This window comes from Sphaerodactylus townsendi, linkage group LG06 (assembly GCF_021028975.2).
Source record: "Sphaerodactylus townsendi isolate TG3544 linkage group LG06, MPM_Stown_v2.3, whole genome shotgun sequence".
In the NCBI taxonomy this organism is placed as follows: Eukaryota; Metazoa; Chordata; class Lepidosauria; order Squamata; family Sphaerodactylidae; genus Sphaerodactylus; species Sphaerodactylus townsendi.
In genome coordinates this window covers 2,037,636-2,063,437 of record NC_059430.1, presented here as the reverse complement: position 1 = coordinate 2,063,437, position 25,802 = coordinate 2,037,636, and the positions used below count along the sequence as shown (strand labels likewise).

The window sequence follows — 25,802 nt, the reverse complement described above, 5'->3', positions numbered from 1 at the left end:
AGGAGAAGGAGTTTGGATTTATACTGCACTTTTCTCAACTGTAAGGGGTTCCAAAGCAGCTTACAAACTGCTTCCCTTCCTTTCACCATAACAAGCACCTGGCGAGGCAGGTGGGGCTGAGAGAGTTTGGAGAGAACTGTGACTAGCCCAAGGTCACCCAGCAGGCTTCATGTGGCGGAGCAGGGAAACAAACCCAGTTCACTGGACAGGAATCCGCTGCTCTTAACCGCTACACCAGGCTAGCTCTCACTGCTAGCCAACAGTGCTGCTTAAATCAAACTCCCCCCTCCACCGTGGCAGAGAAAAACAACCTGACAGCAACTGCCCCACTCCTCCCGGGCATATCCCAGTCTCTCCAGAAGACCCCCCCCCTTTCCTCCCCAGGCTCTGCACAGCAGCAGCTCCCTAAAGATCCCTCTTATCTGGCCCCCGAGGCAGACGGGGAAAGCCCCTCCCAGAAGCAGCTGTGGGTTCTGTTTCCACTCCAATGAAACTTCAGGGGCAAACGGCATGACCTTCACCCAGTTTCTCCTATGGGACAGTGGCTGTTTCTCACTTACCCCCAACCCTGTCCCTCGCCATGCGTGTTACGCTGCCCCGGTAACATAAAGGGTGACATCTTCCAACAGTCCAGGCTAACAAAGCCCAGTGCTGAGAAAAATCTTCAGTCAAAATAGTGGCCACTCAGTAGGAGCAGCTGCAGAAGGGGTCTGAGCCCCAGCAGCAGCCAAGGACTTCTCCTTTGAGGTCTGGGGGTCGTGGTCAGTGATGCGATTCAAATGATTTAACAACCGGTTCCGGTGGTGGGATTCAAATAATTTAACAACTGGTTGGGGTGCTGTCTGGTTTCCGGGCTGCATGGCCATGTTCTAGCATCATTCTCTCCTGATGTTTCGCCTGCATCTGTGGCTGCCATCTTCAGAGGATCATTAGAGCCACAGATCCAGGTGGAAAGTCAGGAGAGAAAGCTGCTAGAACACGGCCACACAGCCCGGAAACCACACAGCACCCCAGTGATTCCGGCCGTGAAAGCCTTCGACAATACATTTAACAACTGGTTGTTTACAAGCATAATTTTTACAACCAGTTCTGCCGAAGTGATGTGAACCTGCTGAATCCCACCACTGGTTGTGGTGTGCTGTGCAGTTCCACCCCATGTGCGCAGGTGCATGTGAAGGACACACAAAAACACACAAATGCAACAAGAGGAGGAGGGGGGAGACCTGCCCTGTAGTTGCCTAGCAACTGGGTGATGCTGCCCTCTTCTGGATGCAGAGGCCGCTGTGGTTGGAAGGAGTCCTCTCTTGCAATGGGCCTGAAAAGAAATCAGGTCAGTCCTCCCTGAGGTTTCTTTCCCACCCCATCCAAAGTTTTGGGGCAGCTGCAATGTCCCCTAACCTCCGGTTTACACCCAAAGTGGGATTGCAAGGAGGACTCTGCACGGCACCGTTTCCTGCCAGGTAAGCAGCAGCATGAGGCGGCAGGCAAAATGGAGAGGCGTCAGGATGGAGAGCCACGTCCCCAGCCACAGTGCACAAGTCTTTGGCTTGCACAGGTAGAAAGGCAACATCAAAGAGAGCAGGCTGGTCCGGACGGTGGCACACCTGTTTTGCTCCCAGAGATACTGGGGAGTGGGGGGGGGGGTTCCTCCTCCACTGACAGATTCTCAAGTGCCTGTGTAACCCCCATGCTCAGAATGGGTTGACCCAGAAAGGGGTGGAGACTCAAAGCAGCAGGAGGCTGCAGAGCTCATGTAGTTTGGAGGAGACGAGGCTACCAGACTCGGACCCTGATTTGTATAAGCCCTAAACACCTTGTTAAGGGTTTTTTGTGTGGTTGTAATGGGTGAGAGTTCTCCTGGAAACCTTCATCATGTTGAATCCTGTTCATCAAACCCTTGGAGTCTTCAGGAGCCAACCCACTTGCAAAGAAGAATTGGACTTGGCAATATCAGAAGACTGTAACTAGAAGGACTTGAAATGAAACCTGAACAGGACCTTGAAGTGTGACGTTAAATGTTGATGTTTGATGTTATATGTTAAGAAAGTAAACCATTTTGTTTTCAAAATTTGTTGTTGCAAACTCATTCCAAGTTCTGCCCCACAGATAGAGGTTACACCCGCTCTGCCTTTTGAGCCTCTCCTAGGCAGACAAGGGGCAGCAGGCATTTTGCCCGGCAAAGAAAGAGCTGCGTGTCAGACGAGGCAGGCACGTGCTGGGCACAGCAACCTTAAGGGCAAATGGGAAACAGGATCCGAGAGAAGTCAAGATGCTGAGAGTCTTTTCTTCTCCAGGACTCGGAGAAGATGCTGAAACGGGAATCGCCCTTCCTTCCTCCACAGTTGTGCCCAGCACTGGGGAATGACAGAGTGGCTTTTGCCGCAGGAAGGAGCCCGGCCATCAGTGGTGGTCAAAATCTATTTTCAAACGGGGACAGTTTCTGTGTTTGCCAGAAAACTTGCAGCAATGTTTGATTTCCCTGGTTTTCCCCCCCCCCCCCCCCCCCCCGATGCCGCCTTCGAAGAATCCAGATGAGGAGCTGCACTGTCTTTTGCAGGACTTGGTCAAGCGGGTCAGAGCTGGTCTCCCTCCGACAGAGGCCCCCGCAGAGCATGAAAGGCACACCTGTGTGCACTGTTCCCCTCATTGGTGAATGATGCATCACGGCCAGCCAATGCTCGTGTAACCTCTATCTGTAGGTTCTGTGGGGGCAGAACTTGAAAGGAGTTGCAAAGAACTAAATTTTAAAACAAAATGGTTTACATCCTTAACAAATAACACTTTTAACATTAACATTTAACATTAACAATTTACAGTCCTTTCAGGTTGCATTTCAAGTCCTTATATTTACAATCTACTGATAATGCCAAGTCCAATTCTTCCTGCTGGTGGTTGGCTTATGAAGACTTCAGAGGCTTGGTGAACGGGATCCAAGATGATGAAGGTCCCCAAAAGAACTCCCATCAACTACATACAGAGCAAGCCCTGAAACAATAAATTCTAACATTTACAAAAAGAGCAAAAATAAACAACTCCCTTCCCACTAGTTCCCAACAACGTTGCAGTTACCTTAAACAAGGTGTTAAGAGCGTATAAAGAATTAAATCAAAGTCCCAGCCTACTAGCCTGAGAGCTTCCTCCAACTTCACCAGTTTTTGCAGCCTTCTGCTGCTTTGAGTCTCCACCCCTTTCTGGGTCAACCCATTCTGGTTACACTCGCAGGCAGGGCTTTAGTCCCCAGAGGGGCGCCGGTCTGCGCGCGGCTCGTGATTGACAGGCCGGCCGGGCGGAACCCGAGAGCGCCGCTCGTGTTTCCGGCCGGGGCGCTTTTTTGCGGCGGACCAAGATGGCGGCGCCCGCGACCACGTTGGTTCCGCAGGGCCTGGTCGGCCGAGCCATGGCGGCGGCGGCGGCGCGGACGGTGCTGGTGCGCGGCCTGCCCCCCTCGGCCCGCGGGCCGGACCTGGAGCGCGAGTTCTGCCAGGCGGGGCCGGTGCGGAGGGCGGTGGCCGTCACGGAGCCCGGTGAGGACGCTACTCCAGGACCGGTTGCCAACTTTGGGCTGGGGGGTTCCTGGAGGTTGGGGAGGGTCTTCAGTGGCCCCCCCAGTTTCCCCCAGGGAAGCCAGTCTCGGTTCTGTTGGGCTCCACCGGGAGGATTCCGGCCGCCCTGCCTGAAATGTTTACTTCGTTGTTATTTACCTTCCCCGCGTGGGCTCAGGCGGCTCAGAGCATATCAGAAACCTCCATGTCAGACATGAGGCCAAAAGGCCACGCGGACTTCAGAATAAGACCGCACAGAGGTTGCCAACACCCAGGTGGCCGCTTGGTATTTGCGGGGTTGCCCCGTACCTCCCCTTATGAAAACCCCACTGAGAAGGGGGCAGAGAAGGGAAAGGCCACTTAGCTGCCTCAGTAGCCGTGGCAGGTCTTCCAGTGTCTTCAGTGGGCCCACTGAAGCGTGGCTGGAGGAGCAGGGAGGGATGCCCCAGGCCCCCACCCCTTCCAGAGGGGCTGCTCTGCTGATGGGGAGGCAGCTGGCACATGGCTACTATTCTGCACGTGGCTTCCGTTTCCAGGGCCAGGCAGAAACCTACATGGTGGCAGTGGAGCATCCACGGAGGGGACTTTGCTAGTCTGAACCCCCCAACACTAAACAGTTTTCCTGGGCATCAGATGAGCTGCCCACTGATATGGCCCTTAAAATCTTCTATGCCACAGGTCTTACGAGTTCTAGCCTTTTTTGTTGCAGAGATATAAGAGGAAAGCTGTATGTCTGCAACAAAAGGCAACATATTTGCTTTTGAAAAAAACCCTAAAGTTAGACGCAGGTAGTAGATAAATTGTTTCTGATGCATCAATTGTCAGTTTTCTAAAAAGGGGGGGGGGGGTTGTAGTGTGGACACAGGTGGGATTTTAAAAAATGTTCTCCTTTCTGTTTACTTGGCATTTAGATGTACTTTGACTGCAGTCTTTTCATGTTTGTTTGTTTGTTTGTTTGTTTTTGAGTTTTTTTTATACCGCCCCCACCCCCAAAGGGCTCTGGGTGGTGAACAGCAAATTAAGCAACATACAATTAAAACCAGTTAAAAGCACAACAATCAGCATATAAAAACAGCGTCAGCAATGAAATCCTTATTAAAAAACCTTCCCCAAAAAGGGGGGAAGAGGGGTCCCACAGGTGGTAAAGGGACCTCAGCACAGGAAACCAGAGTAGAGGGAGGGGGGGGAGGGAGGGAGGGGGGGGAGGGAGGGAGAGGGGGCACATCAGCGGCCAGACACCAAAGGCCCAGTGGAACAGCTCCGTCTTACAGGCCCCATGGAATCTCCACCAAAGATCCCACTTAGAGGGCCTGGATAGACCTTTCAGAGAGTAGGGTGGTTCCACCAGGCAGGGGGGCCAAGAGGCAGTAAAAAGTTGGTGTAATCCAGGTTTGAAATGGGTTTCAGTAAACAGGGAACAATATGGGAAGCGTTCAGTCAGGGGAGAATGTTGTGTGAATGCTCCAGAAAAATTCCCAAACACTCTGGTTCAGTTGTTCAACTGAGGGAAAGCCAGCTCTCTTCCATGTCCCCTCCCCCTTTAGTTCCTTTCTGTGGGGCCTTTCCCCTCCCTCTGCTGACTTCATCCCTCCCGCTCACGGGGGTTCCCTCCACAGGTGGCGAGTCCTGCCGTGGCTTTGGCTTCATCACCTTTTCCTTGGCCGAGGATGCTCAGAGGGCCATCCGAGAGATCACCACCTTCGCAGGCCGTAAGATCAGCACGACTCTTGCAAAGCCGAAGGCGAGGCAAAAAGAGAAGAAAAAGAAGAAGAAGAAAGGGGGTGAGCTGAGGGGCTGGTGGGGGAGGGAGCGTTGGGTTTGTGTGCCTGCAGTCAGGTGGGGAAATGGATACTCATCCGCCTTTAAGGTTCCCAGGCCTCAACCGCTTCTTGTGGCCCAGCAGGCAGACTCTGGTTCTCTGGGCACTGCATGGACCATCTCAGGATATCCTGGTGGGTTTTGCAAAGAAGGAGGGACGGTGTTGAGGACAGGAAGGGGAGCACTGATTTGGAACACTGGGGGCTCACGGGGCTTCTGTCACAGAGTAGGATTTACGTTAGAGAAAGCCTGTTACAGAGGCCAGCAAGGTGCGGCTAAGCACTGGCTGAGCACAGCTGAAAGCAATTACCACTGCACGCAGAAGTTTTACTGTGAGGAAAAACTTTATCAATGGTGCAGATCTTTACAGTGCAGACAGGAACTCAAACAGCAAACGGGCAGCATGCCCTGCAGCAATAGGCAACCCCTAAGAGCTAGTGCTGGTAAGCAAGCACTTCTTTTATATAACAAGTAACCAATCATAATGAAGAACAGCTGACTGGTTTCAGCTGGTTCTGACAAGGTGCTGGGAGGAGCTGCTGTCAGACTAGATCAGTTTGATCTACTTGTCTGCTCTCAAGATGTGTGCAGGTATTTTGGATACTGTAACAGCTTCCTGGTGGCCAAGGTGCTTCGGCAGTGGAACAAGCTGGGCGGAACGGGGCGGGGCGGGCGGGCGGGGGGGGGGGTGCAGTTGCAGTTGCAGTTGGGTGTCCCCCAGAGCACTTGTCCAGAATGTCTTGTAGGGAAAAAATGTTCCCTTGTGGCTTCAGCCCCATCCTGGGCCTTAATGTGCACTTAAAGGCCCAGGACCCGTGTTGGGGGGGGATGAATGGGAGAGCTGGCAAAACTGCCGATGGCCTCTAGATGTTCCGCCTAAATACCAACAGGGCCCGGTTCTGGCCTCGGCTCCTGGCAGGCGGCTTCCCCCTTGCTGCCGTGCAATGTGGGGGCAGGAGGGTGCACCACAGGTCGACAGCAGGGGGATGATTAACGTCCGCCCACCTTTAGGAACCTGCCCTTTGGTACTGGAATAGCTGTGCTGGCACCCCTACGTCGCCCTGCCACGCTGCTCCCCAGTGCATGCCCCTCATGCCAGTGTAAGTGGCGTTTGTGCCGACGCCAGGGTCAGGCTGCCCCTCCGCAGCTGCTGCAGAATGCCTGTTGAGAGTCCTCTTCTAAGGAAGCATTCTGGTTTCAGAGGCTGCAGAGGCCGCCCAGGAGGAGGAGAGGCCAAAGAAGCCCCGAGGAGCCCCCAAAAAGGCCCGGCTGATCATTCGCAACCTGAGCTTCAAGGTATTGACCGGGGTGTGTGTGTGTGTGTGTGTGTGTGTGTGTTTCCTTGTGGATGAGCGAGACAGTCGTTGGGTTCTGCTTGGGCAGTGCCCGGTTTTTTTAATGTAGCCCTCCGTTGAGATGGGTGATTGGTGGGGGGCTTGGCTCAATGGCTGCAGGAGGCCCCCACTTCCGACTGGAGTCAGCGTCATGTGTGCCGGCGTACAATTGCGGGGGAGGACTGATGGGGCCCGGGGGCTCCTTTTATGGGGGTCGCTATGGGGGCCGTGAGTGGGTTTCCTGGACAGGTCCTGGTGGGCGTCACAATCAGTCAGTCAGCTGCAGCCAGGAGCACCCCTGGAGTCTTCTGCCTGGGAGGCCCCTGTGGCTGCTCGGTGGGGCCCCTTGCTCCCACCCTCTTCTCTTCCCCCCCCTCAGTGCTCGGAGGAGGACCTGAAGGCAGCTTTTGCTCCGTTCGGCACCGTCCTGGAAGCGTCTATCCCTAAGAAGCCAGGTAGCACCGCTCAGCGCGCAGAGTCTCATTGGCGCAGTCGGGGCGGGGGGTGGGTCGGGGGTGGGAGAGGTCGTCCCCTGCAGCAGCCCGGCTCTGGAGCTCAGAAATCGGTTCACTGGCAGGCTAAAGCGACCAGCAGTCAAGTCAGCTTTGGGTGGAGCTGAGTCGCAATACAGCAGCCCTCGGTTGATATCCCATCCCCCCAACCTCCACCCTTGGGATCCCAGCCGGGTGGGGCCACGAGCATCGTTCCAAGCAGTGCGGAGTCTTCAAGGCCAGACCAAAGGCAAGGCTGGGGGTCAGCCAGCCCGGAGGGTGAGAAAGTGGGGCCAGAGAAAAGAAGCCGGGGGGTCCCACGTTGCCAGTTTCTCCTGGTCCCCTCCCAAAGCCTCATGACACGAACCAGGGAAGAGCTAACGGGGTCCTGACCGCGCGTTGTGCTGACGTGGCCTCTGACGTGGCTGAACTGGAGCTGCCCTCGACACGGGAGTTGCTTTGGGTCTGGGCAAGGAATCCCGACACGCTCAAGGCACGCGAGCGCTTGCGCCAAAGATCGGAAGTCATTCGTGGGTTGCCGCAGCTGTCCTGTGGTGTTGCAAGTGCCTCCACAGATTGGAGCCAACATCCTGGCTTTCCTTTTGCTGCTTTTCTCGACTCCTTCCCACCTGTGAATCGGCTCCCCCAAACCTGCTAGTCCGGAGCACGGAATGGCCGTGAGCTGACGAGAGCCGTCCCGCCCGCTGCCGTGGGGTTGGTGGCTGAGGCGGATCCCGAACACCGTCCTGACCCCCCCCCCCCTCTCTTCCAGATGGGAAAATGCGCGGCTTTGCCTTTGTGCAGTTCAAGAACATCTTGGAAGCAGGGAAGGCGCTGAAGGGAATGAACATGAAAGAGATTAAAGGTGAGCCCAGGTGGCTTCTGGGAGGGAGCAACGGCAGGACCCCCCCCCCCCCTGCAAGCGCAGTCCTTCCAGTCCCCTGATCCTGAGCCCCTCCTCCCCTCTTGTGCTGGCAGGAGAGTAAAAACTGCTTAAGTGGTGAAGGGAGAGCTGCAGCCCAGCAGTTTGGGGCTCCTACTTCAGAGGAGCCCTGCTCGGGTCCATGCAGGCCGGCAGCCTGGTTCTCATCAGAGAGCAAGTGAGGCCTGGCCCCAGTGGTGGTATCCAAAAATTTTAGTAACAGGTTCCCATGGTGGTTGGATTCAAACTGTGGCGTAGCGCCAATGGGGCTGGGCGGGGCACGACGGGGGCGTGGCCTAGCATTCCGGGGGCGGGGCATTCCTGGGCGGGGCTGTGGCAAGGACGCAGCCGCTGCGCCGGTCCTTGGGCGGGAAACGAATGCACGCAGGCGCAGGCTGCCACGCACGCCGGTGCACCTCCTGCTAGACTGCTTCAAGTTCTGCGCGCTACTGCTGAGAGGAGGGGCGTAACTCAGGCAAAAATCACGTGGCAAAATCACCCATTAGTAACCCCCTCTCGGCACACACAAATAATTAGTCACCTTCTCTCGGGAACCTGTGAGAACCTGCTGGATCCCACCTCTGCCCGGCCCCCTGGCCCCGGCATCCAGAGATTTGCTGCTTCTGTGTCGGGAGTTTTCCTTTGCTCACCGTGGCTGGCCGTGTTCCCTGGAGCGGCCTGTTCTCTGGGCATGCGCGGGGTCTGTACTCCTGCCCGCCTCTGCATCCACTGGCAGTGAATTACAAGGCTAATTATTCGTTGAACAGAGAAGTCGCGCCTTGTGCCGATTCTGAATCTGTCACCTGTGAGTTCTGCTGGGGTGGGAAATGGAGAAAAGGGGTTTTTTGTCCACTTTTTCCACCCCGCATATAATTTTGTAAACCTGTTTTATACTCTTCCCCCCCCCCCCTTTTCACCCTTTTTCTACATGGAAAAGCCCCAAATTCCTTTCCTCATGAAAACAACTGCTCCCACCCTGTAAGAACACAAGAACATAAGAACGAGCCAGCTGGATCAGACCAGAGTCCATCTAGTCCAGCTCTCTGCTACTCACAGTGGCCCACCAGGTGCCTTTGGGAGCTCACCTGCAGGGTGTGAAAGCAAGGGCCTTCTGCTGTAATTGTTTTGGTCGCCCTCTTCTGTCCTTCTAGCTCCGAAATCCTTTTTGGGACATGGTGGCCGGAACTGCGCACGGCATTCTGAATGCAGGCTCTTTGCGCGCGCACTATGACTCTGGGTGTTTCATTTTTCAGCCCCCATAACCCCCAGCATCAGGTCTGCCTTTTCCACTATTGCCGGGCACTGAATTGTTTAGTTTAGTTTGTTCAATTTATATCCCACTCTCCCCCGAAGGGCTCAGGGCGGCGCACAACCATAGTATAAGTAGCACTCTCAATATCAACAGTATCAATACTGGCAAACATCAATAAGCATCACGATATACAAGAAAAAATTCATAAACGTGGGCAATAAAGTCAGCAAAATAACAAGTCACAATATCGCACATTACAAAGTATACTATCAACACAAAAATTATCAGTAACGTGACACATTAGGGCTGGGGTCTGCAACCTGCGGCTCTCCAGATGTTCATGGACTTCAAATCCCATCAGCCCCAATTGGCCATGCTGGCAGGGGCTGATGGGAATTGTAGTCCATGAACATCTGGAGAGCCTCAGGTTGCAGACCCCTGCATTAGGGCCTTGGAGTCCTTCCCCGCCTGCTTTGGTTTTCATCATCCTGAGTAGTTCTTTCTGTCACCTGCAAGCATGGCGTGGTGTGGCTGCCGTGGTCCAGACGATCTGTGAACAAATTAAATAGTGCAGCCCCCCCAGTTCTGACCCCTGGGGAGCCCCACGGCTCCCTCCCCTCCACTGTGAGGTCTGCCTGTGGGGTCTCACCTTCTGCTTCCTGCCGTTTTATCTGTGGGAGGACCGTGGCAGGTGCATGGCCTTGCCCTCCTCCCCGCTCTCCTGCTCTGTGCTCGACAGCATCCCTCTGGCTCCCCACACGCCCCCCATGCCCGGGGGTCCTGCCCCCCTCAGCTGCTGCCTTGTTCTCTTTCAGAGCGCCCCGTGGCCGTGGACTGGGCTGTGTCCAAGGAGAAGTACCAAGCGGTCCAGGCTGCAGCGTCGCCCCCTGGTGAGTGGCTCAGGTGGTGCTGCTGCTGTTGGGCATGAATCCTACTGGGCACTCGCTGGCAGTGGGCAGAGGCCGGCTCTGGAGGGTGTTTGGCTCTGTGTGCCTTGGGGTGCCTGCCAGGCCCCTGCATGGGGGAGATGGCAGAGCAGACGGGCGCGTGACCCCCACCCCCACCCCAGGGCTCTTCTCCTCCAAAGGGAGCAGCTCTTTACCCTAGGCCAGACAGTTGGGTGTAGCGGCTTCAGTGGTGCAGAGCGTTGGAAGCCCCAGAGTTGGGGTGCTGCTCCTGTCCTTTGGACCAGAGGGGTTCTGGCTGCAGCCCAGCTGGGCTCTTGAGGCAAGACAGGTGGCCTCTGCTTGGGGTCAGTTGCGTGGCCGCCTGGGACCAGCTCGTCTGGCCTTCCTTGCGGTGGCAAAAAGCAGGTGGCCAGCCATGCGGAAAAGCCACCGGGGCCCAGAGAAGAGGTGCTTGGGCTTTGCCAGTGACCAGCCCACGGTTGAATCCGTGTCGCATGTGCAGGTTGTTAAAACAAAAGATCCCAGATCACGCCCTTGTCTCAAATATCCCTTCGATGTCTTCAGTGAGCTTCGTGGATTGCTGAGGGCAGCAGCCCCGTCTCCATGCAGACGCCGGGAAAACACGAAGAGCAGATGGGCCCGGTCATTCAGCACCAACTCCCAAGTTTTAACGTTTCAACCAGCCTGGGCACCTGGCAAAGGGAACTTGGACACCTGGGAGCTTTTCCTGGGGAAATCTTATTGGCCTCTGAGATGTGAAGTCAGCCTCGGTGCCTGGGTTACCCCCAGCTGGGGCAGAGCATCCTAGAGCCGTGGTGGCGATCCTTTGGCACTCCAGATGTTATGGACTACAATTCCCATCAGCCCCTGCCAGCATGGCCAATTGGCCATGCTGGCAGGGGCTGATGGGAATTGTAGTCCATAACATCTGGAGTGCCAAAGGATCGCCACCACTGTCCTAGAGCATCCTCTGCTTTGGGTACTCGGATCTGAATAGACCTGCAGGTCATGCAGTGAGGGGCTTCATGCAGCTCCAGCGTGGATCCATCCATCCATCCATCCATCCATCCATCCATCCATCCATCCATCCATCCATCCATCCATCCATCCATCCATCCATCCATCCATCCATCCATCCATCCATCCATCCATCCATCCATCCATCCATCCATCCATCTTCTATCTATCTTCTACCTATCATTGATTTTATATACCGCCCCTCCCCCGAAGGGCTCTGGGTGAACAACACAATAAAACAACAATTGCATTAAAACCCCATTAAAACAGCAAATTAACAAAATTACATTGGCTTCCAGCATAAAAACTTCATAAACCCCTCCCTGGAAAGGAACAAGATAAGAGAGCGGGGCTCCCCCATAAGTATTAAGGGCCCAGAGTGTAAAGGGGGGGGGGAAGGGGGGAAGGGGCGCACAGGGCTTGAGCTGCTGCACTGTTTTGCATGCGTGACATTGGCTCAATAGATTGCATGTTGAGGCATCCATGTGAGGCACATGCCGTTGTGTGTTTCCTGTGAGTCCTGCTCTTGGTGTTTTATGGGATGCCCAGAGGAACGGCTCCCCCCTTCTGGTCTCTGCCGGAGTGCGGGGCTTTCCAGGGTAGATGGAGGAGCTGCTCTGGGTGGGCCGGAGGAAGGCGGAGGGACCCCTTGCCCATGTGCCGTGTGACTTCTCTCCCAAGGGACGCCCCATAAAAAAATCACAGAGGCCGTGCAAGAGGGCAGAGCCAGTGGCAAGGGTGGCAGCATCAGCGTGGCCGCTGAGGAGGAGGAGGAGGAGGAGGAGGAGGAGGAGGAGGAAAGAGCAGAGCCAGTTGAGTCAGCGAGGCAGGGCAGGTGAGTAGCCAGAGCCTCCAGGTGAGCACAGGTGGTGTGTGGGGCCACCAGCCCTAGACAGAACAGAACCGGGCTTTGTGGGCGTTTGCAAAGCCATGCTTGTCTTTCTTCCTGGGAAAGCATCCAGAATTTGTGAGATAAAAAACTGGGACCTTCTGGAGATGCTCCTAAAGGGGCTTGTAGCTGTCAAGGTGGTCTTCTCACATGATCCCCCTTCCCCCCGTGCAGGTACTTTGAAAGCCGGATCCCCCCCGGGGAGAGTGAGCAGGAAGAGCTGGCTGGCAGCACAGAGAACTCAGAGGAGGAGGAGGAGGGGCAGCCCGGCCCTGCAGGGAGCTCTGACAGGGAGGCCGACGAGAGCGAAGAGGAGGAGGAGGAGGAAGGCGGAGACACTGAGGAGAAAGGCAGAGGTCGGCTTCGGGGGCTCCCTGAGGAGCATCTTGGGAAATATCAGGGGAGGGGTTTTGCCCTGAGGCAGGAGTGGCTTAAGGAAGGGGGGGAGGTGCCACGCAGCCCCCTCACACAGCTGAGAGAACCACGCAGTGAGGAGATACCTCCCCTTGGTTTGTTGAGAAGCCCTCTCAAGGGTTGTTTGGGGCACGAGGGGTGAGGTCAGAAGGGCAGTTCCTGGGGGGGGCAACTTGCATCTTCCCTTGCCCGTGGGCCCAGGTGAAACACCACACGCCCGCCATGTTGCAGGTGTGTTGCTTGTTCCCCGCCTGCTGAGAAGCTGACCCCAGAAAGAGTCCGTTCAGCAGCTCACGCGGGAGGGGCTCCTGCCTTCCCCCACTTCCAGTAGCTGCAGGAGCCCCCCTTCCAGGCAGAAAAGTAGCAGCAGCCGTCCTTGATGTTTCGAAAGGAAGAACCCGTCTTCATCAGGTGGGTTGGGGGCCTCCCGGTGATCTCAGGGAGAGGAGAGCCAGGCGCTGCACTTCGCCGCAAGAGCTCCCAAGGGAGTGAGGAGCACTGCCTCCGGGTGGAGCTGCAGCCCAGGGGGCACGGCTGGGAGCAGAGGGAGCTTTGCCCCCCCGCCTGCAGTGCTCGGAGGAGGGATCAACTAGAGTGGGTTCTGCAGAAGGAGGGCTGCAGGGGCTGAGGCGGGGGCAAGGCCTTGGGCGGGCCACACTGCTGCCCCTGGAGCTGTGGGTAATTTCTTCCCTGTCCCCTCTGAGGGAAACCTGTCCCTTTGACACCCCAGGAAGAGGGAGCTGGGGAGGCTGCTGGAACCGTTCCAGGGGTCCTGAAATGCGATGCTTGTGCGTCCAAGTGCTGCACCAGGACAATGGAACGCACTCAAAAGGTAGCCTTGCACCTCTGCGGGGTAGGAGTGGAGTGGAGCAGGTGGCTGAAGCCAGCCCTGGCAGCATGGCCTGGGGGGGGTTAAGGGGGGGGACCTGGGCTCCGACTCCTCGCGCCGCCCCTAAGCGCCTGGCATAGCTGAGAGCGAGTCCCCTCACGCCATGGCCCGAAGAGCATCCTTGGAGAGTACAGAAGAGCGGCAGCGCTGCAGGGTTTAGCCTTGGACCCTGACTCCGCGCTCGTTCCCTCGACAGAATAGCCTTTGCCCAGTTCCTGGACGCAAAGAGCGCCGCCCAGCCAAGTGCCTCCCAGCTGCTGAGGATGACGAGTATGAGGAGTCAGCATCGAGGGGAAGGGGAAACACAGACTCCCACCACTCCGCACTTGGTCCCCAGCGTGGCCAGCAGGACTTGGATCCCCCTTCCTCTCCACTGCACCCGTTTGTTGCGGACTCATGCTGCCCTGCTTCTCCTGCTTGCTTGGCAGGGAGGCAGGGCTGCCATCTCGGGGCTACGCCCGCCTGCCTGGCTGAGACCTGTAGCCCGTCCTGCCAGATGGAAGCCCAGCAAGGCTACTTGAGGAAGCCAAAGGCACGAACCTCTACCTGGCTAATGTGGAACCTCTGAGTGAGCTGGCAGGAGGCTGTAGGTAGGTTGGGCAGGGGGCAGCAGGCTCCATGGAGTAGCGTTGTGCCAAGTGGGTAGCTAGCGACTAGTGGGAGGACCCTTGGAGCCAGGGACCCCCGGTCACCCCCACCCTCCCTGGGACTTTGGCAAGTTCACTAGGAATTTGTTGCTGGAGTTTGAATTTGCTGCTGAGTTTGGGGAGGGGAGTTTGGGAGTTTGGAGGGAGTTTGGGGAGTTTGGGGGGGGAGGGACTGCTGCGGCAGCCTCCACCCTCCACCGCTGTCATTTTCTCCAGGGAGACCAAAGCTCCAGTCTGCAGATGGCCAGTTCTTGTTCATGAGGTTTGTGGGGTCCTGCTGTCTTTAGGGCAAGGGGTTAAGAGGGACCCTCTCCCCCTCACCTCAGGCAGCCATTCATGCTATAAGAGAGCTTTACCTTCTGGTGAGGAGCATTCCTCTCCCGTGGAGGCATGGGAACCCATAGTAGTGGGAACTTGGCCCCGGTGAGCTGGTAGTATTACAAAGTAGTATTGTATGTTTTTATTTAGAGAAGCATTTCAAAGCTGACGTTGTTCTTCACATGGGGAAGTGAATCTGAAGCTGGGGGTGGTGGTGTCACTAAAGTACCTGTTTGATTCCCAGCTCTCTGCACTCCCAGGGTTTGATTCCCCAGCCTCTGTTCCTGAGCCACAGGCTGTGGGAGGCTGATCTGAGACCTGGACCTTAGCCCAGCACCTCCCACACACGCCTGCTAAGGTGACCTTGGACTAGTCACCAGCTTCTCGAGGCCTCTTTCAGCTCCCACCTACCACTTCACAGGGGTGTTTGTGGTGAGGGGGGGAAGGAGCAAGGAGATTACCCAGCCCTTGAGTCTCCCTGTAGCCAGGAGTAGAAAGAAGGGGACATAAACCAAACTCCCTCCCCTCTCTGGTGATCCCTCTGGCTCACTCTTCTTCTTCTTCTTCTTCTTCTTCTTCTGCTTCTTCTTCTGCTGTGCTGCTTCTGTTCTTCTTCTAGCCTGTGGAATAAGTAGGCTTTGACTTCAAAGCCTGGGTGGGAGGTTAGGAGTTAGGGGTGCTCCAGGAGTGGGGGGTGTCTCTTAGAGAAGGTTAAAGAAAAAAGGGGGGGAAAGAGCACAGAGGAGTGCAGGGGTTGCAGAGCCATCTCCCTGGCTTATTTTAGGCGATGCCACTTCCTGCTTACAGTTTCTGCTGTTTCCCTCTGCAGTGATCCGGGCGGCACCAAAGCCCGGCGGGCGTCAGTGAAGCCTGATCTGGCTGCAGGCTGAGGGTGAGAGTGGAGTGGGCACGGTACGGGCCAGCCTGGCTCCTCCAAGCCCCTGGAGGGCCAGCATGGGCAGCTCTGTACGTGGAGGGTGGGAGGAGGGAGGCTCCGGTGGGAGCCCCTGACACACCTTGCTGTGACGAGCACTTCTCACAATACTTCACTGAACCAGGGGGGGCATCCATTAGAGAATGCTGGGGAAGAAATTAGGACTAATTAAAAGGAAACTTACTACTTCTCCCGCATTAACATGTGTGATTGGAGTTTGGAATATGCTGCCTCAGGAGGGGGTGATGGCCACTAACCTGGATAGCTTTAAAAGGGGCTTGGACAGATTTATGGAGGAGAAGTTGATCTGTGGCTACCAATCGTGATCCTCCTTGATCTGAGGTTGCAAATGCCTTAGCAGACCAGGGTGCGTTGGGAGCAGCAGCAGCAGAGAAGGTCATTGCTTTCACACCTCCTGCCTGTGAGCTCCCAAAAGGCACCTGTGGGGGTCACTCTTGAGTAGCCAAGAATGCTGGACTAGATGGACGCTGGTCTGATCCAGCAGGCTAGTTCTTAGGCTCTTATGTACTTAGCCATTGGCCCTCCGGCTTCGTCCCCTCTGCCTGAGGCAGCCCCCAGGTGTTTCTGCAGCAGTCCCTGGGCCGTGGTGACTCTCGGTCGTTGTCGGTTGCTTCCTTGGCCCTGCCCAGCCCTGACTGCCTTCTTCCCTTCCCAGTTTGAGGAGCTGAAGCACCAGAAATTGAAGGACCAGAACATCTTCGTCTCCCAAACCCGACTCTGCGTCCACAACCTGCCCAAGAGTGTTGGCCCGATGCTACCGACTCTTGGAAGGTGATGCTGCAGGCCATGGATAAAGCGTCCCCTTGCGTCAGTTGGATTCAAGGAGTGAAGAGCCTCTCTTCCTTAGGAGGGAGCCCCCTCTCCCATCACCTTCACCACGGGCTGCGGCCTTTTTTTCTCCCCACCTCAGATCTCAGCACTAGTGAGGAGGCGAAAATTCGGCCTCTTCCAGAGAGGCCCCCCAGTGACATCTGCTGGCTTCAAGTAGCGTTGCAGGTGAGGCGGCCACGCCCGTTCTGCTCCTGGCCAGAATCTCGGCTGCAGTCCGTGTTCATTGGGCAGGTCTTTCCATAGTCTTGGAACAAATTCCTGGAGAAATGCAAGGAGCTGGGTGTGTGTGGGGGGGGGGGGAGGCCAACTGAACTTACTTGTGGAGCTCCCTGAGTCTCTCCTACCTCACCTGCCCCCCCCCCACCCCCGCCAACCCAGCCCATCACTTTTCTCTGCAGCCTCCAGGTCTGTGAATTAATCCTTGTCTGTTCTTATTCGCTTCTTATTTTGTATTTTCTTTATATGCTGCCTTTCTTTCCTGAAGTGTCTTATATCATTTTCCTCTTCTCTGTTTTTCATTTCACAACACCCCTACAAGGTAGATCGGCTGAGAGGGTGTGACCGGTCCTAGGCTACCAGCCAGCTTCCATGGCAGCGTGGGGACCAAGTTAGGGAATCACCAGACCCTTATGGCCCTAGGTCATAAACTACTAGAGTAAAGTGCAAAGTGCTATTTTAATAAAGTGCTAAGTGAAAAGCACACTGCCAATAAACACCACAAGTCACAAACATACAGAGTGATACACAAGAAAACTAAACATGTACAAACAATCCTTGGGTCCTTAAATGGTTCTTATGTTCTTATCTGAGCTGTGGAGGCTTATCTGGGGAATTCCGATTAGCCTGGGCACTCCCACACACGCCAGCTGGGTGACCTTGGGCTAGTCACAGCTTCTTGGAGCTCTCTCAGCCCCACCCACCTCACAGGGTGTTTGTTGTGAGGGGGGAAGGGCAAGGAGATTGTCAGCCTTGGAGTCTCACTTGGGGAGAAAGGGGGGATATAAATCCAAACTTTTCTTTTTCTTCTTCTTATGCTAAAAAGAAAAAATTGGTCCAAAAACAAGCCCTTATAGATTCTCCCAGAATTCTCCTGGTGAGTTGGTATCTGGCCCAGACTCATGTTTAAAGGCTGTTAAAAGGACCCCTGGTTGAAGCCCAGTTCTGGCAAAACCTTTAAAGGACAAAATGTGTTTTTATCCTGTCGTGTAGCACTCCCAGGGTTACTCACCACCAACGGACGGTCTCAGCCGTGCTTTGTCGATTGGCTCCCTTGGGGCTCTTGTATAAGCAAAGTCATTAGAATGCCTTCCGTGGTAATTAAGTGTTTTTGCTGTGTCTTCCTCAGTAACACGGCATACCTGTGAGTATTATAGGGTTTTAATAACATAAAAACTAATCAAAAAGGATATTGAAGAGATAGAAAAAGTGCAGAGTAGGGCAACGAGGATGATTGAGGGACTGGAGCACCTTCCTTATGAGGAAAGGCTGCAGCGTTTGGGACTCTTCAGTTTGGAGAGGAAACGTCTGAGGGGGGATACGATTGAACTCTATAAAATTATGCATGGGGTAGAAAATTTCGACAGAGAGAAATTTTTCTCTCTTTCTCACAACACTAGAACCAGGGGGCATCCATTGAAAATGCTGGGGGGAAGAATTAGGACTAATAAAAGGAAACACTTCTTCCTTGGTGTGATTGGTGTTTGGAATATGCTGCCACAGGAGGTGGTGATGGCCACTCACCTGGATAGCTTGAAAAGGGGCTTGGACAGATTTATGGAGGAGAAGTTGATTTATGGCTACCAATCTTGATCCTCCTTGATCTGAGGTTGCAAATACCTTAGCAGACCAGGTGCTCAGGGGCAGCAGCAGCCGCAGAAGGCCATTGCGTTCACCTCCTGCCTGTGAGCTCCCAAAGGCACCTGGTGGGCCACTGCGAGTAGCAGAGAGCTGGACTAGATGGACTCTGGTCTGATCCAGCTGGCTTGTGCTTATGTTCTTATGTTCAAAAGAGCTGTGGGGATTCTCTAGAGTGCAGATTTGGACCTGGGTTTTAAATTCTACTCCAGTGGCACTCAGTGTGGTGCCGTGGATAAGAGTGGTGGACTCTAATCTGGAGAACTGGGTTTGATTCCCCACTCCTCTGCATGAAGCCTGCTTGGGTGACCTTGGGCCAGTCACAGCTCTTTCCTCTCAGCCCCGCCTGCCTCACAAGGTGTCTGTTGTGGGGAGAGGAAGGGAAAGGGGGTTTGTCGGCCACCTTGAGTCTCCTTACAAGAGAGAAAAGCAGAATACAAATCCAAACTTTTGCTTAACTGCTCCACCACATTGGCTCGCCTTCAAAGAGCAGTCGGGTTTGGTGGGTTCCCAACCACCAGGTTTCACTGGCAGCCCCATAGAGAACAGTTCTGCCCTTGCCTTTGTGCCGTGGGTCAGCCAGGGCTAGAGATGGACAATTTTTGGAAATTTTGGAGCCACAGGTGTTGTAGTGGAGACTGTTCTTCGAGAACCGCCCCCCCCCCCCGAAATTTGGCAGAAGGCTGATTTGTGCTGATTTGTGCTGAGTGTCCTACCAAACCTAAACTAACATTACTGCTTTAACAACAGAAAAAGCATTATTTGCAACGTTCTTATAGCATTGCAATAGTTATTATTTATTATTATTATTTATTTAATTTAATATACCGCCCTATCCCCGAAGGGCTCAGGGCGGAGTTGAAATATTTGTGGAATTTAAAAGTTATAAATGTTTCAGTTTCTACAAATAAATTGTAAATGTACCCAGTACTCAAGAGAAAACTGCAATAGGCGGACCTCTGCTGTATCCTGTTTTTGGGCAATAAGCTCTTTCCTACCCAGTCTGTGGATAAAAGATACCCAGCAATTAGGGGAAGAGGTGAGCAGGTCAGCCACAGGCCAGGTCAGGAGGGCGGCCGAAGGGAAGCACGGAGAGCCCTGTGTGACACCCCCCATGAGGACTGGGCATCCCCTGAGGGGCACGAATGCACGAATGGCTTTGAGATCTGTGTGTGTCTGCGGCTTGCCTCCTTTGCCTTTGAAAACATTTCACACATTCTGAAAGAGAAAATCTCGCACAGAAGTTTTTTTTCATTACTCCCCCAAAGGCCCGATTTTTCCACTGGCAAAATGGAAAGGAAAAAGTCTCGGGGAAAAAAACCTTTCCTGCACGTGGTTCTTCCCCCCACCCCCCGGTCCTCCGCCTGTCTAGCCTGGGCCGCCACTTCTGTGTGACCTCTGGGTTGCAAATGTGGAAATGTGACCCATCCCAGGAGCCCACCAGCTGTGCTTTCACGACACCCTCGCCCTGTGACGGTTCTGGCTTGTGGGAGACGAGGGGCTGCGCCCCGGATCCCTCTCGGCCTCCAGCCTTTGTCTACGCAGTGGCGTAGGAGGTTAAGAGCTCGTGTATCTAATCTGGAGGAACCGGGTTTGATTCCCAGCTCTGCCGCCTGAGCTGTGGAGGCTTCTCTGGGGAATTCAGATTATCCTGTGCGCTCCCACACACGCCAGCTGAGTGACCTTGGGCTAGTCACAGCTTCTTGGAGCTCTCTCAGCCCCACCCACCTCACAGGGGGGAAGGGCAAGGAGATTATAAGCCCCTTTGAGTCTCCTACAGGAGAGAAAGGGGGGATATAAACCCAAACTCTTCTTCTTCATCATCCTTCCACAGCCCCACGGGGAGAGAGCCCCACTTTCCTGACCTCTGCTTCTCCCCCTCTCCGCAGTGCCGGGTGATGCGGGACCGGAAAGCCGCTGCTGGGCCGGGCCGGGGCCAGTCCCTCGGCTACGCCTTTGTGGAGTTCCAGGAGCACGAACAGGCCCTGGCCGCCCTGCGCCGGGTCAACAACAACCCCCAGATCTTTGGGGACCAGAAGGTGAGCGGGTGTCCCCCCCCTCTCAAAACGGGTCTTGTGAACACAGAGTGGAGCATGTTCAGAACAAGAGCAGCCCATCATGGCCAGCATCCGGGCTCCTGCTGTGATCCCAGCCAGGTGCCCCAGAAGTCTCCCAAACAAGCTTTCTTGTTCTGCTGCCCTGAACAACTTTGGTTCAGAAGGATATGCTGCCTCTGCATAGGGAGGTTTTGGTGAGGGATTGTGGCTGGTAGCCTTTGGTGGCCCTCTTCGCCCTCTTGGTGGGGGCCTTTGCTGGGTCTTGGGGTAGGGACGGGGGTCGGGGCTGTGCTTTGAGCTTCCCTGGGATGAGCTGAGCGTTCCCAGTTTGAGCACTGTGGGAGAGGAGAGGAAGTTTCTTCCCGAAGTGTCTGCCAGTTCCTTGGGCCCCTGGAAGAAGCTGGGAAGGGCAGGGTGGGCTGGTGTGGGGTGTGTGGGACGGCTCTGGCTCCTGCTGGGCAAAGAGGCCCAGCCCTCGAGAGGCCGAGCAGCAGGTGCTTAGACTCCGTGGAGCATAGGACAGCTCTGAGGGTCTGAGTCTTTCTCTCCACAGAGGCCTATCGTAGAGTTCTCCCTGGAGGATCGGCGGAAGCTGAGGCTGAAGGAGCAGCGAGCACAACGCAGCTTGGTAGGAACCGCCCCCCCCCCCCATTTGCGGGTTTGCAGGATCCCCACCCCCACCTCAAGAACGTAGGTCCCTCTGAGAGGCACAGCTAAACCCCCAGGGGAAGGGTTGAGGGCCTCTTGGCTCCCTTGTCCCGACATGCCGGCAGAGCTCTCTGGCCGCTATGGCTCAGGGTGTCCCTGCAAGTCTGCTGTTCCGCACCTGGGCAGGTTCACCTGCATTTGGGCACACACCCCTTTCTCCCCATTTTACGTTTCTGCTTCTTGTGCCTGTAAAATTGAGCCTTACCTGGGCAGGGCTGAGAAGCCCCTCCCCCCAGGGGTATAACGAGGCAAACTTGAGCCCTGGGCAAAACCTGAGTTGGATGCCCTCCCCCCCACCCCCCCCCCCCCCCCCATGGGCGGCCACCACAACCAAAAAAATTGTTTTGCATCAGGTCATTGGTGCCTGCAGGGGGTGCATTTTTAGACATATCGCCCCATCTCCTTAGCTTCCATTGGAAAGAATGGGGGATGGGGCACATAAGAACATAAGAACATAAGAACAAGCCAGCTGGATCAGACCAGAGTCCATCTAGTCCAGCTCTCTGCTACTCGCAGTGGCCCACCAGGTGCCTTTGGGAGCTCACATGTAGGATGTGAACGCAATGGCCTTCTGCGGCTGTTGCTCCCGATCACCTGGTCTGTTAAGGCATTTGCAATCTCAGATCAAGGAGGATCAAGATTGGTAGCCATAAATCAACTTCTCCTCCATAAATCTGTCCAAGCCCCCCACCCTACACCAAACTTGGGGGATAGCATAAGGACAGTCTCCTGATGATGCGTTGAAATTTTGGTGCCGCTAGAACAGGGGTAGGGAACCTGCGGCTCTCCCTTTGAGGGTCCATAACTTTGCCCCCCCTGAACCAAACTGCACCAAACCTGGGGGGTGCCATCAGGACAGTCTCCAGATGATACCCTGAAATTTTGGTGTCGATATGTCCAAAAATGCACCCCCTGCAGGAACATCCCAGAAATTTGCCCAAGAATCTTTGTTCTGCATTGAGTTTTCTGCATTGCTGTCAATGGGGATTGCAGGCTGCCCCGGGGGGCACATTTCTGAAGGCACAGTCTCAAAACTTTCATGGTCTCATCAGGAGACGCCCTAATGATACTCCCCAGATTTGGTGCAGTTTGGTTCAGGGAGGCCAAAGTTATGGACCCTCAAAGGTGTAGCCCCCATCTCCTATTAGCTCCCATTGGGAACAATGGGGGATGGGGCACCCCCTTTGGGATCCATAACTTTGGACTCCCTGAACCAAACTGCACCAAACTTGGGGGATAGCATAAGGACAGTCTCCTGATGATGCGTTGAAATTTTGGTGCCGCTAGAATAGGGGTAGGGAACCTGCGGCTCTCCAGATGTTCAGGAACTACAATTCCCATCAGCCTCTGTCAGCATGGCCAATTGGCCATGCTGGTAGGGGCTGATGGGAATTGTAGTTCCTGAACATCTGGAGAGCCGCAGGTTCCCTACCCCTGCGCTAGAATAAAAACTGCGCCCCCTGCAGGCCATAAACGGAAAACTACTAAAAATACCCAAAAACGAACCCTGTATTTTTGGTGCCCCCCACAAGGTGATGCTCTGGGTGCCTGCCCACCTTGCCCAATGGGCATTACGCCCCTCCCTCCCCCACCCAAGTCATGTGCCAGTTGGAGCCCCCCCAGGGGCCAGGACTCTGGGTGGACCCTTCATCCCCCCCTTCCGAGGCTGTCAGGCTACAGCCCAACAAACACAGCCTGTCTCTGCTTCCTTCTTGCCCACGACAAAATATTGGCACAGAATGTGCAGTCTTGGCCGACCCACACATCACCGGGGGGGGGGGGGGCAGTGTGAGGTGGCCCCTTCCTTTCTCCTCGGCAGTGCCTTCCTCCGGGCATCAGGACAAACACCCTCATCTCTTCCACAGCAAAAACTGAGGCAGAAGCAGCCCGCCAAGGGGGCGACGGCAGCCGGCACCTCCCAAGTGGGGGCCCCTGGAGCCCAGGAACAGAAGCAGCCCCCCAAAGACCCAAAGGCCAGGGAGCCCAGGAAGGCCCCCAAGAGGCGTGGGGGTGCTCCGGCCCCACAGGCGGGCCCTGCGGGAGGCGCCACCCCCTGGTCCGGTTTCCAGACTCAGGCGGAGGTGGAGTACGTGGAGCTCCAAGGAGGAAAGAAGCGCCGCAAAGTCCTGGCTCTGCCTTCCCACCGAGGCCCCAAGATCAGGTAGGGGAGGGGAGGCACAGCCGGTCCGGCCCGAAGGGGAGTGGGAGGGCTCTCGACCTCAGTTGCTCTCCTGCTCACCCCCCACCCACCCCCGTCGCCCCCTCCTCTCCTCCCTCTCATTTCTTCCGATTCCCTTGTTGCCTCTCCTGGCCGGCATCAGCTCCGCTTCCACCTTTTCTTTTCAGCCCCTTCCCCAAAACTGGCCCGTGGACTCCTCATTGCCGGGGGCGGGGGGCGCTCTGTCCTGGCTGTGTTTTGCGCAGGGTCTGGCCCAGAGCAGGGAGGGGGGCAGCTGTAGGGGCAGGCTGAGGAAGGACTCTCGCAGGGCTGTGTGTGGTGTGCGTGCTGAGCTTAGTGAGGAGCACTGGCAACAGCCCCCCCTAGTCCCCCCCCCCGGTGCATCCTCCCTGCTGGGTGGGTGTTCCAGGTAGTGGCAGGTGGCTGGCAGAGGACAGACCAGCCGTGCAGAGATGCTGGCTCTGCCTGCCCCTTGAGGGGCAGAGCACACTCACGCCCTCTCTCCCTCTCCTCCTGCCCCCCCCCCCCCAGAAAGCGTGATAAAGGCAAAGTAAAACCGCCCTCGGCCAAGAAGTTGGCAGCTCCCAGCCATCCACCACGGCAGGAGAAGATCCTTGGGGCGCCCACGCAGGTAAGTTGGCCGCTGACTCTCTGGCCCCTGCCCTCCCTCTGGTCTTGCCCGAGGGGTGCCACCGTGCCCTGCCCCCCTGCCCTCAGCGTGCCTGAAGCCCCGGTGCGTTTCCTCCCGCAGGTGCCCAAGAAGCGGCGGCCGGCACGAGGCAGCCGAGCGGAGGCCCGCTTTGAGCAGCTCGTGGAGCAGTACAAGCGCAGGATCCTGGGAGCGGCTGGCAGGGGCGCTCTGCCGGTCAAGAGGGGCAAGTGGTTTGAGAGCTGAGCGGCTTGGAAGACGTGGGCGGCTTCCCTCGGGTGCCATCTTGAACTTCTGGGGGGGGGGGGGAACGGCACTGCAAAGACTGTTGGGCTGGTGCCTGAAGCAAGACGCCTTTGTGCCAATACATCTCTCTCTCTCTTGGAGCTGTCCTGGGAGTGCTCTGTGTGGGGTGGGGGGGGGCAGGGAGGGGGATGCAGGTGCCTCCCAGGGGACTGTCTGTAGCTGAGCCTCGCAGGTGGGGAGTCCTATACAGGTACCAGGCTCTGTGAGGCTCCCTTGGCGGCAGGGCTGGCCCAGTCTCGACAGCGTCCGTCTGCCTGGTTCCACCCAGCAAGGCCTTTGAGCCCCCCTTGCTTAAGGGAGCAGGAGGAGGCTGGTGCTTTGCTTGGGGGAGGGGGAGGGGGCTTTTTGCCCCCCCTCTTCCTCCTCCTCCTCCTCCTCCTCCACAGGCAGAGGCACAGCAGCCAGGGCCGAATGGCGGCATCTTGTCGCCACGTCAGGCCCGGAGGCAGCATGCCCCCCGGAGTGTGAGGGCCAAATGGCAGCCAGCGGAAAGGGCCCCGGCTCCCGTGTGGCTCCTCCTCTCCCTCTCCGCGGCCTTGTCCCAGACCCAGGACGGGCGTCCTTGCACGTGGCCTCAGCAGCCAGCCTCTTGCGTCCTCCCACTAGGGCTGGAGCGTGGCCCTCTTGCTCCGGTCCAGAAGCGTGGGCGCTTGTGCTTCAGTGCCAACACCTGGGCTCTCTCTTTTGCTCACCTGCCTGTCACTCACCAGCACAGAGCAGCCGGAGCACCTAGCTTGCCACTGGTTGATATTTGGGTGGGTGAGTGGCAGCTGCGGAGCAGCGTGTGGGCAGGAGTTCTCATTCCAGGGGATCAAGTGGTGGAGACCGCCCTTGAGGGAGCCCGGCAGCTCTGCCATCCTTCTCCACCACGGGGTGGAGTGGGGGGCTGCAGGCAGGACATTCTCCCCACCCACCGCCCAGCTCTGCTGCTCGCCCTCTCCAGACCAGGGTGGCAACAGGGAGCCACACGTGGCGCCTCGCTGTGTGTGCTTTGTCGTTTCCCAGGCTTCTCTGGATCCACAGCCCAGTCCCCACCCTGCAGCCAAAGCAAAGATGCCAGCCTCCTGCCCCACATGTTGAGCCCCGGGGGGTGGGGGGAGGTGCAGCAGCTTTCTGTCCTGGTTTTGCCAGTTGGATGAATGGCATTTTCATGCCTCCTTCCCTCCCAAAAGCTCAGTGTGATGTACACGGGGGGCGGGGGGGGGGGTCTCCACCTTTTCACTTCCCACCAACCCCTGAAGGAGGCCATGCTGAAATGCACATCAAGAACCTTCATGGCTGCCCCGTGGCTGCCCCACTGCAAAAGGGTCCCGTATCCTAAGCTTCTCCCCAGGGTCCAAAGGCCCACTTCTGGTCTGTATTCTGTGGAATTCAAGCTTTCGGTAGAGGCGGGTTGCGTTTGGTCCTTTTAAAATATTATATTTTTAAACTTTTTAATCGATATAAATAAGACAGAAAATAGGAAATACAATTTTTTAAAAATTTCTAATTATATCAGAAGAGCAAAAAAAATCATACTCATAAAATTACATACCATAATCTAAAAAAACCTTATGAATAGCTGTCAAAAACAATAAAAATGATATTATAATGAATATGGAATAATAATTATTGTAATGTGAAAAATGATAACATGCCCTGTACAATGTCGGATAAACCTGATAACGATAGTGAACAGTAGTATGGCATAGAGTCTAACTCACAGGTGTCAAACTCGTGACCCTCCGGATGTTATGGACTACAGCTCCCATCATCCCCTGCCAGCATGAGCAATTAGCCATGCTGGCAGGGGATGATGGGAACTGTAGTCCATAACATCTGG

At 55.8% G+C, this 25,802-nt stretch overlaps 1 protein-coding gene across 1 annotated transcript; it reads left to right on the top strand.

Moving 5' to 3' along the window:
• The first annotated feature begins 3,347 nt into the window (after positions 1–3,347).
• Positions 3,348–25,483, top strand: RBM28 (RNA binding motif protein 28). The gene is made up of 19 exons (XM_048500105.1): positions 3,348–3,524; positions 5,159–5,323; positions 6,562–6,656; positions 7,074–7,149; positions 7,958–8,050; positions 10,175–10,249; positions 11,966–12,119; positions 12,348–12,548; positions 12,935–12,998; positions 13,318–13,440; positions 13,673–14,008; positions 14,411–14,485; positions 16,052–16,167; positions 16,209–16,392; positions 19,971–20,120; positions 20,692–20,766; positions 22,712–23,007; positions 23,557–23,656; positions 23,777–25,483. Exons 1-19 carry the CDS (start codon positions 3,398–3,400, stop codon positions 23,918–23,920), a joined length of 2,649 nt encoding a protein of 882 aa, XP_048356062.1. The 5' UTR covers positions 3,348–3,397; the 3' UTR covers positions 23,921–25,483.
• Positions 25,484–25,802: the final 319 nt, after the last annotated feature.